We start from the raw sequence: 14,315 nt of genomic DNA on the forward strand, positions 1-14,315 counted from the left end.
GCCTTTAACATGTGCTACTTGTCTGTGCCCTTTATGTAACATGAAGGAGATACACTGCTAACTGCCTGACTCTACATTGTCTGGTATCTGTTAATGTCAAGTAGCATACAATTAAAAGAGCATATTTCACCTGTTTCACATTTATGTCTGGTGAAACAGTGATTTGTATGCTAATGATTTACATAGTGTTTTTTAAAAAAAATATATATTTGTTTTTGCTTCCACGTGCTAACTTAATGAATTATAAACAGTTACTTTTGATCTCTTCTCCACAGAGACACAACGTGCATCTTATTGTGGCGTGGGGTGAGTATTTGCAGGTTTATAGGCCAAAGGGTTTGACATTGGCAGACGGAGTGCTTGCGCCTCACATGCTGGTCATGTCACGGCAAATCTCATCTCATCTGGCTCAGAGAGAAGGGGCTGCTGGCTGCTGAAAGGCCACCTTCCAAACAGATACCATCAGCCTGACACCTTGACCTGACTGCAACTGAGGGCTACAGCTCCGCTCCATATCATATACAGACGCATTAAGGTGAGAGAGCAGGGTCACAATATAGTGCATTAAAAACACAAGGCTGATCCTTTACTTCCAAAGCACCGGCAATAAAAAAAAGATCAAGTAGTAGGTCAAGAGGTGAACTACTGTAGTTTTAGAAGTAGTAGCAGCAGTAATGCCATGGAAAAAAGAATTGTATGCCAGTTGAGCTTGCTTGGTCTCAAATGCAACCAATTATAACACATCCTGATCAGATCAATTGATCATTGTTCCTCATGTTTGTGAGTGTATCATACATGAGGTGTTGAAGCTAAGGAGGGAGAGATCAATGTTTGTCCTAAAGCTGGTTTTGCTGAATCTCTTTGGATTTCCCGAGATCAAGATGGGACATCCTGCTATAGTGTTATAGATACATTGTGTCAATAGTAGCCTTTTATTGATGTTAGCATTTAATTTTGCCTTGTGCTAATCATGCCCGGCGCCGTGGGAGGGCCAGGGAGGGCCAGGCCCTCCCATTTGACATTCCTGCCCTCCCCCAATATACACGTTTTTGATTATTATTATTATTATCTTTTATTTTTTTAATTATAAATAAAGTGAACTTTTATGCTACGATGTATCTGATGTCAGATAGTAACTAAAACAAAAAATCGCAGGCTATGTCAAATAAATTCATGTGTCTGTTGTGATTTGTGATTCGCACATTTAAACCAATCACAGCGTCACACTCTGCTGCCTTCTGGATTTGTTTGTTTATTGTGCATTCTGTGTAGACTCACATTTATGTTTGAATTACAAAATGGACATCAGAAATTGGCTGAAAAGCAACCGCTCAAAGACCAACAGCCCCAGATGATCTTGGGGTTAATAAACCCAACCAGGTGAAACTGGATCGTTATCCAGGGAGATTGTTTTCAGGAAAGAAGCGCACTTTTGCCGCTGCATGGTACACAACAGACCATGGCTTGAATATTTGTTAAAAGAAGACGCAGCCTTTTGTTTCCACTGTAGACAGTTTAAAGTAAATACATCTTCATCTGATGCGGCTTTTACTGTCAAAGGTTTTTGCGACTGGAAACACGCATTACAGACTGATAAAGGACTGCTAATGCATGCCGCATCAAAAGAACACATTTCATGTGAGAGTGTGTGGAGAGAGAGAGAGAGATACGCGAGGAAACAAATAAGGAAATTAGTACTTTGGTGCAGATCAGCTGCACGGAGCCGTTATTACGTGTCAGCTGTCGTTGATAGTATAGCTTTTTTAGCTGTCAACCAACTCCCTCTCAGAGGTGACCACGGTTCACTCCACAGCATGTCCGAGTCGGGCAGTGGGCTCTTCCTATCGCTGTTTGAGTATACGCTGCAGTACAAAGATGCAGAGTTGGCCAAAATAATGTTCTAAGTTAGCTCGGCTGAGCGAAAGGATGCACCTGCAGTGCATAGGAACATAAGCCATGCCCAAGGCGGGCAAAACAGTTCATCGTGTCCGTCTCTATTTCTCTCCGAGTGCAACGATGAGGAAGCTGCCATCCTTAACCAGTGTGCCTTGCTCGTGATTTACCAGTGTCTGTGCTGCCACGCACACAATGTTTCAAAGTGGTTGCTATGTTGCCCTTTATTTGTGTATGTATTTGCGATAAGTGTGCGTCTTTACGCAATGCCGTTGGCCTTGCTGTTTGATATATATTGTGCCGCAGGCCCGCAGCACGTGACGGTTTTGTGTGCCCTCCCATGAAAATCATATGCCCTCCCTTTAGATTTGTTCTGGCGCCGGGTCTGGTGCTAATTAAAGTGTATTTTACCTATAAGAACATCTACATGCAGCATCCAGCCAAATTCCCTTTATGGAGCTCAAGGCTTTAGTTACTGCAGGTCTATGGAGGAGGAATCAACCGTGAGATGTCATGGCATCGAATACATTGTTGTCTATAGCTCTACTCTGGTTTGCTCCCTCTCGTTTTTTCAGCCCACCTCTCATCCACATCGTCTCCCCCCATCCTTTATACACTCAAACATTCATATTCTGGTATTCATTAAACAACGTTGTGTGTGACTGAGTGGCCATGAAGCAGGGCACTGCTGTGTAAGGCTGCCCAGTCAGCCAAAGAATATAATAAAATGTTCCTTGCAAAACGACAGAAACCTCGTGTTCCAAGTGTGTGATAGATTTTTCGCCAAAGCAGTGAACAAAGCATCAATATTTAAACAAAGCAGCTGAATTACATGCAATCCATGATAAAAAGGGCTTTCCATTATCAGGGTATGAGGAACAAGTGAATAATATGTGGAGGAACTGCTCAGCCTGCTGACATTCTCTCACTGCAACATCTGTCACATCCAAACAAATCTGTCGTGACCTCAACCACCATATAAGATCAATTAAAATCAAGTACAATTCAAGGCAGTTTCAGAGAAATGACTAATAGAGCCAAGAAAATAATAAAAGTCTCCTCCGTAGTGCAGGGAGATCACACACTATCCCCAGTGCTTGTCTGACATCTAGTGGTCAACCCGGGGTACAGACCCTCTCTAAGCATTGTTTGAATGTGTGTCATGACAGTGGTTCCACACATAAGTGGTGTGATTCGTCATAAACTGAGACCACTTTCATGCCTGGCAGGGGCTGTTGGAGTTTTTGGATTGCACTCCACCAAGTCTGACATAAACAGTGTCCAAGTGCATTTTAAGTGCAGAGATGTAACGCACAATCATATGACTCAATCAAATGGGATGCACATGTGTATGACTTTACAGGAGCACCTACCACTGAAACATGAACTCTGAATTGTAACCATCACCATTACTCAGAAATGTTAACACAAGTCTAACACTGACCCCCTTCCCAATAGTGATCTTTTTGACTGCAAACTGAAGGTTGACGAATGACTCAATAAAGGCATGGCCATATTCTCTGAGCACAGTTTTTTTAAAGGGTAGATACACACATTAAAAAGCCCTTAATTGCTTTGTGAAGCTATTTCCACGAACGCTGGGTGAAAGTCAAGTCCACATATGTCTTCTCCAACACTGACATGGATTTTGAAGGACATAAACATTGTTGCAAACATCAGGTTTTCTCCAATTTCGTCACTGTGGCTGGCAGCACTTACCTGTGGGCTAGTTTTTCAATTGAGTGTGGCCAAGATAGAAATAACAGTTTTCTATTATTCTGTCAGCATGGGGCAGAAAAACATTAACTTGCTCTGAAAACAAGCACGCACCATGTGGTGCCGACTCTCTGTGGATAAGCAATTAGCTTTCTGGGGGCCAACACTACTGTTTGTCCCACATTGAACACAAGCAACACCTGTGTGTGCAGCCGAATGGAGCCAAGACTCAGCTCTGCATAATAGAAATAGAATATCCAACAGGGGCGTGTCAAGTTGCCCTTTTCTGAATTAATTTTGGAGAAGATTGATGGGAAAATTAATAGAATGGGTTACGAGCAGATGAGAGGCAATGAAATCATTTTAGAGCGGAGTGTGGCAGGCAAGCGAAGAGGATGGCAGGATGAAAAAGATTAGGAAAGGAAAACATTAATTCAATCTGTGAAAGAAACATGGAAATCAAAGTGACGGAACTCATAAAAAGAAGACAAATACGACCTAGATTATGTACTTGAAAAGAGGTGGGGAGAAACATACAAATGAGGCGATAAGAAAAACACAAATGAACGATGGCAAAGAGGGCAAATGATCTGTAATGGGAAAACTAAATCCAACAGTTTAATGGGTTAGGAAATATGGAAGAGTGACGTTGGTAATGAGAGAGGCGTCACTCTTGATGAGGTCAGGAGGAAGCAGAAAAGGGCGACTGCACAGAATCAAGATGAGATAGACAGATACATTTTAGTCAGAGAATTGGATAGAACCACTTACTGAGGCTACAGTCTATCCTGATACAATCTGGCGGGAGAAAGAGCGAAATGGTGAGATCAAATAAAAAGAAAAGAGAAAGAAAGAGACAGAAAGAGGATAAAAGAGAAAAAGACATTTTACATCCTTCAAGGTACATTCTGCAGACAACCAAGCATTGCTCTGAGGCCACCATCCGGGGACAGGCTCTGAGTCAGGATCACCCTTTTCTCCATCAATCCCATCATACACCCCTCCTCTCCACCCGATGCCCTCAAAGCACAGCAGAAGGCAAGACTAGCACCACGGGAACAATACAATGAGAGAGCGTGGTGCAATGTGAACATAGTGAGGACACTTCAAAAGATGATGTAATAAACACTTTATATGTGATTACAGAGACTCCATCAAAATGCAAATTGTGTACTTGGAATTATAAGGTCTTATCTGAGTGGAGTACCATTTTGAAATACTGAGCAAAGACTATGTTACGTACCATCTGGCAACACTTTTATGACTCGTGTATTGTATTAACTTTAACGTTTTTCTCTTTGTAAAACAAAATATAAAGTATTAAAGGTCCCATGTCATGCTTTTCCGGTTATCACCCGTCCCCTTGTGTGATGAAGGTTTGTCTGCATGTAAACGGTGTGCAGAGTCACAACCCCTCGAAGTACACCCTGTAGCGAGTAACATGTAACATGTTTTGTCTATACTTATATGACCTTAATAACTTAAATGTGGTTGCCATCTTGAAGAAGATTGCAAAAAGAAAAGTGTGTGAAACCATTGTTCTCACTGTGTATACAAATAACCTTCTCTCGCATCTGCTGTGAACTTTCTAGAGCTAACGCAGTGACCATTAGTCAATCTTTCCCAGCGATTTGAGTTTCAGTTGCCTTCTGCAGCACTTTGGAGCATGAGAAACCCAACAGTGTAAATGACAAGAAAGGGTGATCTGCACATCCCAGCCACATCACGCCTGGTGCACACAATGTGCAAGAAATAGGGCTGCCACTTTACTATTTGCTACAAGTGGTGCGACAAAAACACTGAAGGGTGTTATGACTTTACAAGCTGTGTTGTCAGAATAGAGTGTTGGATACAAGTGCTGTCTTTCAAGTAGAAGGTAAAGCAGATGGTCAGTTACCATTTGCTAAGTACCCTTCAGCAAGGAACTATTGTCTGCTCTGAAGCTTACCGTGACCTTAAGGGACAGGTCACAGCTTACAGGGATAATTAAAGTATGAAATTATAATTCCCCACAGAATACTATATTTTAAAATCAATTAATTGCTGTTCAGCCCCATCTAGTGTCGGTAAACTGTGTGTGCATGTGGCAGTGTGGTTGGGTTGTGGTCTCAAGCTGTCAACCGCTACAGAATAGTGGACACAAACAGCCAGGGACCGGCGTCACGCTGTAGAGAGTCGGGGGTTATAGAAACACAATTATTCAAACTATATTTAGGGGCCACATGAGTTTGTAAGCAGCAGTGTTCTCTGTAGGAAGCAACATGTGTGCAATCTTTCTTGTCCCTAAAGTACGTGAAAGTGTTTTCAACAGATCATAAATAAAAGGATCGACAGAGTTACATAACAATCAACCGTCTAAAAAGGGAGCAACATTAAGCTGGTTATTGTCATTATCCATCACTAATAAATATCATTAGGGCTTAATCTGGCTGTATTGTCTTTGATAGTGAATAACTGGATGGGCTTTAATCATTCTAACTAGGATTAAAGCCTTGACAACTAATGATAATGTGTATTGTAATGAGGATTTTGATCTACTTTAGTTGGTAATTAATTAACTTGCAAACAAGTCCTGAGGAGACCTTTATTGTCAGTCAACTGTTCAACTTTTAAGCCCAATTGAAAACAGAAACATTAGAATGTGGGTCCCATTTCTCGGATGGAAATTGGAATACTAATATGAGCACGTTGGTGTTATGGATTTGACGTAGGTGTGTGCACGGGGATTTCTAGCAGGTCAAGTTGTGGCCCTGTGGACGGTGTCCGTGCAACTTTGCGGAACTTCAGCTGTGACCCGGTCTCTCTGACTGTCTGATCCAAGGGCCGCAGACATAAAGGCCATTGAAGGGATGAAAAGTTCCATCTTCTGAGTTTTGGCCAGGTGGAGTTTAGATGAATGACAGAAAATGAGCAGCGAGAGAAAGGGAGGTAGAAGAAGAAAGGAATGGCCACCTCCGCCCCGCCCCCTTCCTGTCTCTATGGTGGCTTAAACTCCCATAACTCAGGGTTACCTTTCACCCCCCGGTTCAGCTTTGAGACTCTGGTCCTTCAAAGGCTCAGCACAGACTTAAAGTATCCTTAAGCTGGAAGGTCAAACCTAACTTCCCCAGAGCACTAAAACTCATCGCTATGGCATTTTAACAAGTCAAAAGCTCTGCATTCATGAAGCCAGTTATTAGAAGGAATGTACTTGCCCTATCTCTGAAACTATCCCTCTTGCAAACCCTGCTCTACAATTTCAATGACCTTTCCCCGCTAAGATTGCCTTTTAGACTTTGTGACACCCCCCTCTACTTTTAACTTGTCTGTAATTACATATGCTAGGATACCTATCTTCTGTAAGCACCGCTGCTGGGCAAAAGTAGAGCTATTGAACTCCTCAGCTAACTCCACAAAAAAGGGAGCGGGCTGAACCATGAGGAGGAGTGAAACAGGAGTGATGCCACCTTAAAGCTGCTAGAGACAGGTCAGTGGGTTGAAGCCCAGGGTGGGGGCCATGGATACTGTTAGAGATGGAGCTTTTAAACAGGAGGAGCTGCTATGGGGCTTCACAGGGCACAAAAGGAAGTTGGTGATTGCAAGGAGAAGGGATGGTACAAGGGGTCAAATAATATGGAGGAGAAATGACTGCAGGTTGACTCCCCACAGAGGGAGACCTTTAGTTATATTTTCCTGCAGCAAGCACTTTTGAGGAGAAGTTTCTGTATTGTACCTCAGTTTTCTCAATTAAATATCCTTTGAACATCATAATGTTGGCATTTCTCAAATAAATAAATGTGCAGCTAGCTTGTTCAGCCAACACAGAATGGCATGAAATGTTCTCCATCATAAAGAACAAATAAAACATAACTGAGGTACAAAAGAAGAAGCGTTTCCCCAACCAACTATCAACAACAAAAACAAATGATCAAGGTGTCAAACCGTCGAGTGACGATGAGGAGACAAGGGGTGGAAAGGGCAGGTCAGCAGGGACAACGTCCATGTAATACGGCGACCTACCGAGGTTCACGGTGAGCTTGACGCGGCCTCCGTCCAGCTCCAGCCGCAGGGTGTCTGCTGACTCCTTGGAGGTGGTGGCCATGAGCAGGCCGTACGCCCGCTGAGACATGAAGCGCAGCGCCAGGTCCTCCGCCTCCGTGTGCATGGTGACCGGCACTATGATCTTCAGGTACATGCTGCCGTCATAACTCAGCACCGTCGCCTCTGGATAGGGGCGAGGAAGAGGAGAGGAGAGGTTGAAACGTTACACAGGGAAGGTTGTTTCCAAAAAGAAAAAAGTCTTGCAGAATGCAGGACATAGGCATAGAGTTTCATGTTTGTAAAATATCTCCATCGGATGTATTTAAAACTACAATTAGATCAAACTGATTTATATTGGTCTTACTTCATCAAACAGTAAAGATGTTGTTAATATGTGTCTTGTGCTTAAAAGCAGGACCAGGAAAAGCGCTATATAAATCACATGTATTATAAAAAAATAAGCAGAAGTAATATGTAATTCAAAGGATGTTTGGTGACATCATGTCCACAATGAGCCATGTGTCTCTCTTTGTGTTTTTGGCATTGCACCTCTGTTGTTTGACATGTCAAGTCGATATTAAATATGATTGTTTCTTCATTTGTTTTGTGTCCACACAATATGCCCAGGAGTTCATACCCCCCTAATTAATTTCCACAGAATGACACATCTACAACCCAAAGCACCAACTGAAAACATTCATTATAATGGAAAAAAGAAACGCAATAAATATTCATAATGACTCCAACATCATTCACTCCCCAAGCCTAAAAAAACGGAAGTTACGCTGGTTCAGCATAAATTCTTATTCACACCAGGCAATGTGCCTACTCTCTCTAGAATCAGCCATGCCATAAATAGTCTGCTGTGTAGAGTGACAGTTCTCTGAGTACTGCTATTATTCTGCAGTGTGGGTTGACATGCGTCACCATAACATGAGTCACTGTCACAGGGTAAATGACACGTCCAGGTTTTAGAAAAATGTAGGTAAACAACAAATACAGAAAAAACCCTTCGACTGACTTCATAAAAACTGGTGCCTTTGCTGGCAACAGGGTAGATGTGGGTTTTGAGGTGGCTTGGTACCTCAGTCTACCCCACTCAAATTAGAACGAGTTGAAAAGGCAAGAAATGTCAGAAGTGCTCAGTTACCAGATAAACTACTGGACCGACTGACTGCCTGTGTGTACTGCCTGTTGAAAAACATGTCCTTGTGTTTTGTAGTACCTAACCTCATGTTTTTTACTTTATATTGAGGGTTTATGTGAGGTTCATTGAAATGTAAGGTGTACAACTCTGTGTGAAAATACATTTCATTTGCAAATATGACAGGATTCAATAACAAATAAAGTAATCAATAAAAAATAATTATCAGTGCACAAAACAGCTTAAACAGCATTGATTATTTTTGATGTAGTGGGCTTAAAGGCATCATGTAATATCCCTTGGGTTTATTCATCTAATCAATAGTATATTCACTCTGTGAATATATGCACTGAGTCTATTGACACAGAGAAATATGCAACTGGTTATTAGAACAGTGCCCTGCGACACATCCATGCAGTAACAAGAAGCTCCAGTAGATGGCAAAAGAGGGCCACTAAAACTACACCTGTCACCTGAGCAGCCAAAGGCAAAACTGTTAAAATATCACCCTTCAGAATAAAGAGTCCAATCTCTCCTTTCCTCATTACCCTCCTTGTCCCTCAAAATGCCGTACAGTCATGGCTCAGTCCCCCCCACGGACACGCAAAGACAAACCACAAAGCGAGGCGCCTGCAGCTAATTGGAATGAATCAGACCTACGTGGTGCGGTTTAACTAGGTAAGCTGCCCTAACTGAGGCGTATGCACCACCTGTGTTTGGGTGAGTGACACAGATGGTGGCGGTAGGCATGGCTGTTCTGTCACACTGCTGCCAGCCTCATCGCTCGAGGGCTCTGTCCAGCCCTGGGTGGCACTTGGTGCACACACACCTCCCTGCGGAGCTCTTACTCTTACTATAAAGCAGATGCTTGGTTTATGAGAAATGCACAGCAGCGCATCATCGAAATGCTCATCCTAAACGTGTTCCCTGGTTTTATTGGATGGAGTTTACGACATAACATTGTAAACATTGTACAACATTAACAACTATACAGTTTCATTGTTTGACCATCTGCAGTGTATGCTGATTATGAGAAGTTATGTTGCGTCACCGATGGAACGGTGTTTGTATGTGTGTGTCACGCTTGGGATGATACAATGGCCTTTTTTGAATTGTGTATACCACAATTGTGCTATTTCACTAACTAGGTGCAAGCTTATGATACATTCTAGAGCTGGAAATGTGGTCCCTTCACACATAGAAGACGCATTCCCTTGTCCCCTCTTACCTATCTCACAGTTGGTACCGAGGTATCCGGTGCCGATGCAGTCACAGATGTAGCGGTTCCAGCCCTCTTTGCACAGGCCTGTGTTGCCACAGGGGGCGCTGCTGCACCTCTTCTGCAGTTCCCGGGTGCAGAAACTGCTGACCCCAAACGCGCTCTGGATCTCAGCCAGACGGCGAACATCGCGGCTCTTTCCATCGATGAAGAGGTCACGCATGCAGCCTACGTAGCCATAGTTAAGCAGCGCCGTCCAGACCTCTGGCGGCAGAATGAGGTCCGACTTCGACTCGGGCAGCCCACCCAGGTACATTTCGCTGTCCAGGTCCAGGATTTCACTGCCCTCTGGGGAGCTGAAGGGCATGCTGCGGCTGTTGACTGAGATGGAGCCTAAAGGACAGAAACAAAAAAACAAGTAATCTATTAAATATTGAACGCGTTTGGATTTGCAGGCACATAGATGTGTCAGTCTAACCATAGTCATTTAGGGACACAGAGAGAAGGACATAGAGACAGAATGGATCACAGCCGAGTGTATATGTGTGTGTGTGTGTGTGTGTGTGTGTGTGTGTGTGTGTGTGTGTGTGTGTGTGTGGGTGTGTGTGTGTGTGTGTGTGTGTGTGTGTGTGTGTGTATAACATGCATGTCTGTAATAGGCTAAATGGAGGAGAAGGGAAGCAGAATGCAGCAGAGAGTGGGTGAAACAAAAGGCCCTCTATCTTTCTGTGATTAACGACTCCGTCTTAATTTTCTATTAAAAGCCAATTACAGCAGGAGCAGCAGTGAGATCATCACAAGCAAGCGCGCACATACACACACACACACACACACTCGTTCACAACACCGTTCCTCATTATAAGACGCCTTTAGGGGGAGCTATAATGTCCTAGGTGCTTGCCCACCTACAGATCATTCATCAGACAGCAAACACTCAAGCATTCAGATGTCGGTGTTTGCGCCCACATGCACTCAGAGACATCTGATTACAAGTCTCTCTGCACGTAAATAAACCTATATTAACAAATACCAATACATGTAGCATTAGTTTTAACAAGCTTGGGTTAGCATGGAAAGCTAGACGGATTTGGACTAGCCAATTATCTATGCACATTTGTGTTTTTTGTACGGTAGAGGACCTAGGAACATGTATATATATTTAGCCGTAATTGTAAAGTTTCAACTAAAGCCAATTTCCGTTGGGGCTGTGGGTGAGGAATTATATACATGTATTGTATTGATGTACAATAAAATGACAACAAAACGTTGTTTGATGTAACATGTACGGCAGTGGCTCAGTAAGTAGGGGCTTGAACTGGGAGCTGTAGGGTTGCCGGTTCAAGTCCCCGACCAGACCTAAAATATGGAGTGTGGACTGCTACTTGGAGAGGTCCCAGTTCACTTCCTGCCCTGCCATGGTGCCCTTGAGCAAGGCAAGTTTATTATTGTATATGATGAATAATATTGTGTGACAAATATCTGTCTGACACGAAAATACTTCTTGATGTGAATAATAAGAAATGGATTGGCTATAAAATGTGAATGTTAACTCAGTTAAAAAAGTTGCATTTAAAGTTTGCACATGCACAGCAAAATGTAAGATTAGTTGTCAGTTTCAACATGACAAGTTTAAACCACCCCTCACCTTTCCTCCCTTCCCTCTGGAAATCCACATGGCACCACTCTCCGTCATTAACCTTCTTGTTGCTGGCCCTCAGCTTTGTTTCTCCAGAGCCCATATCGATCAGCAGGTACAAATACCCCTCCAGCAGCTCCATGGCGAAGTAATCAGTCTTCAGCTCCCGACCAGGCTTCTGCTCTTTGGGACCCTGAGGACGGCCATGGCTGAAGAGCAAGAGCCCGCTGGGCTCCGTAGTGCGGAAATCGAAGGAGATAGATCCCATCTTTTTGGCGTTCCACTTGGGCAGGGAGATGAAGGACTCGGGGGTCTCAAAGGTGACGGGGTCCAGGGCGGCCACGTCCTCGCAGCGAAACACCAAGTCGCCATTAAGGCTGATTTTAGGGTCTCGATCGATGGCCAGCCGTGACAGCTCCAGCTTGAAGTCGTTGTTTTTGTACACCACCTGGAGAGCAGGGAGGAGAGCAAGTGCTTACCAGTTTAGAATGCTGTATACAAAATGTGTAGTTACAAGTTTCTGTAGCTTCAAATATGCATCTAGAATTGGATAATTATTTAAAAATGGACTCAGATCCCACAGATGTACCCTAATTGCCCAAATTAATTTCAAGTGTCATGATAGTGGCTGCTGTGAAATGATGAATCAAGATGTGAGTGTTGAACATTACTTGTTCTTGAATATTTGAAAACAAACACATATACAACATGATACATACGTAGTTTAACTATCTCTGAATAAATACAGATCCTAAAGACAGTGTTAAGATAACTGATGTTATGTGCAATCCTTTTACACTTTGAATGATTTCAAAACGGTGAACCACTGACTGCCAATGAGTTGCCCGGGGCATGCTTCCATTGATGCTACTGACGTCCGTGTGTGTGTTTGTGCATCAAGCTCTGAACCACTTTATAAACCCCCGTTCAAATCCATAAAGCACACAAACTATTTGTTTTGGTAGAATAAGAGCAGCTCAGAAATATCAGTATGTGTATAAGCACAGTCAATGGATGCAACTTAAATGCCTCCAGGGTAAAGTGAGACGCAGGGAGAAGTAAATGTTGCCTGCGGCCTTAATGTAAATGTCTCCAACTGCCTTTGATGAAATGCGGCTCCATTGTTTCAGCTCAAAGGCTGTTTTTATGCCTCACTATATGCATTCATAATGGATTAAGTGCTAGCGGCAAAGTAAATTATCCTTGTCTTCATTGTTTCAGTTCTCCTTTTATTTGTTGAACACTCTGTAGACAGCTATTTGCAAGGCCGTCCTCAAGGTAATAGTGTGAAGCAGTTGAGGCCTTTGTATTTGTCTGTGTGCCTTTCCCCCCATGATTTGAGGGCTCTTCACGCTCCCTCACACCCCCACAAACTCTCCCTGACAGGTAAAGGGAATGTAGAGAAGGCTCCTGTCTCCTTTTTTGTGTTGTGTTGTTGTCGCAGCTACGAGGTTAAGGAAATCGTCCTGCTGCTGTAAAGCATCAGGTATGATCCCGGCAGCAGGCATGTTCTGTCAATTGTCAGAGTGAAGACAGGAGGGCCAACTGCTCATTGTGTTAACACTTGTCCTTTAGCCATGTCAGTGGTGTTCTATGCTCTTGCCCACTGACTACAAACTGATATAATCACTCACTCTTTTAAATGCATACCATACAGTGTTTCATTGATTTATTATCTTCAGCATAGCCATTTACAATTCCTCATGGTAGACAATGACACATCTACATATTTGAAGTTTCAAAATGTTGTATCAACATTATATTCCAATAGTGAAATTGGGCAACACTTGTGATGTGAACAATATATAGCTATATATCATAGCTAGTTTGATCAGTACTGTAAACCTCTGTTCAACCATGTGTATTAAGTCTCCATTGGCTTTGATTTGCATTAGCCCAATATCATATTTGCACACTCAAGACTTGTCCCGTGCAATGTGGTTCACTCTTGTGTTTTGACTATCTAATTGTACCAGACTGCTGCTGTCATTCCTCATTGTCTTTCATCCAAACACCCTCAAATCTGACCTATTTTTTCCATGCGTGCTACACTCCTACACTCAGGCACATGATGAACCACAGCAACACAGATGTGCTGGGTTATTCCTGAATGTAAGCCTTCTTTGGTTATATCCTTCTTTGGCCACGCTGCCACATGTACTGTACACCTCATAATGTTGTCATTAGTGGAGATTAGTCCTGGTAATTAGTCTGGATAACGCTACAACTGACAGCTAATAAGGCGTGAGCTCTCCTGGCTTATGTTGTTAGAAAAAGAGATGGGTAGGTGAAAGAGAGAAAATGCAGTGGCAGAAGGGAAACAAATTATATTCATTTTGAGTTATTTATTTTAGTTGATCCATGCTGCTCTGTTTATTCAGAATAGACAGCCTGACTTTTTACGACAGATGTAAGGAAAAGAAGCATGAAATAAAGCTGGCAACATGATATAGCAGATGACGTTCAGGCCTGTTATATTCTACAATGTGGCTCTAATGACTAATTGTATACTCCAACCAAAATCTAATCTAGTGTTAGGTTTCCACGATGAATAATTTATATATAGTGGGGTTAAGGTGTATAACTTGTTCCCAGTATTTACAGTCACAACCACATCAAACATACATATTTGTACACAGAGGGAGCGATGCATGTTGATCTCAATAAGGACATGTAATGTAAGTATG

General features: G+C 42.8%; 1 protein-coding gene across 2 annotated transcripts in view; it reads right to left on the minus strand.

The window, feature by feature from the left end:
• nrxn2b (neurexin 2b) overlaps window positions 1-14,315 on the minus strand; it is a 637,678-nt gene that overhangs the window by 356,884 nt on the left and 266,479 nt on the right. For both annotated transcript variants that reach the window (XM_034210531.1, XM_034210529.1), the window contains 4 exons: window positions 11,638-12,076; window positions 10,002-10,385; window positions 7,609-7,812; window positions 4,381-4,407 (listed from right to left, as the gene is read on the minus strand). In XM_034210531.1, coding sequence (XP_034066422.1) covers window positions 4,381-4,407; window positions 7,609-7,812; window positions 10,002-10,385; window positions 11,638-12,076 — 1,054 coding nt within the window. The remainder of the gene's footprint in view (window positions 1-4,380; window positions 4,408-7,608; window positions 7,813-10,001; window positions 10,386-11,637; window positions 12,077-14,315) is intronic.

The sequence above is a fragment of the Gymnodraco acuticeps genome, unplaced genomic scaffold (assembly GCF_902827175.1).
Source record: "Gymnodraco acuticeps unplaced genomic scaffold, fGymAcu1.1, whole genome shotgun sequence".
NCBI lineage: Eukaryota > Metazoa > Chordata > Actinopteri > Perciformes > Bathydraconidae > Gymnodraco > Gymnodraco acuticeps.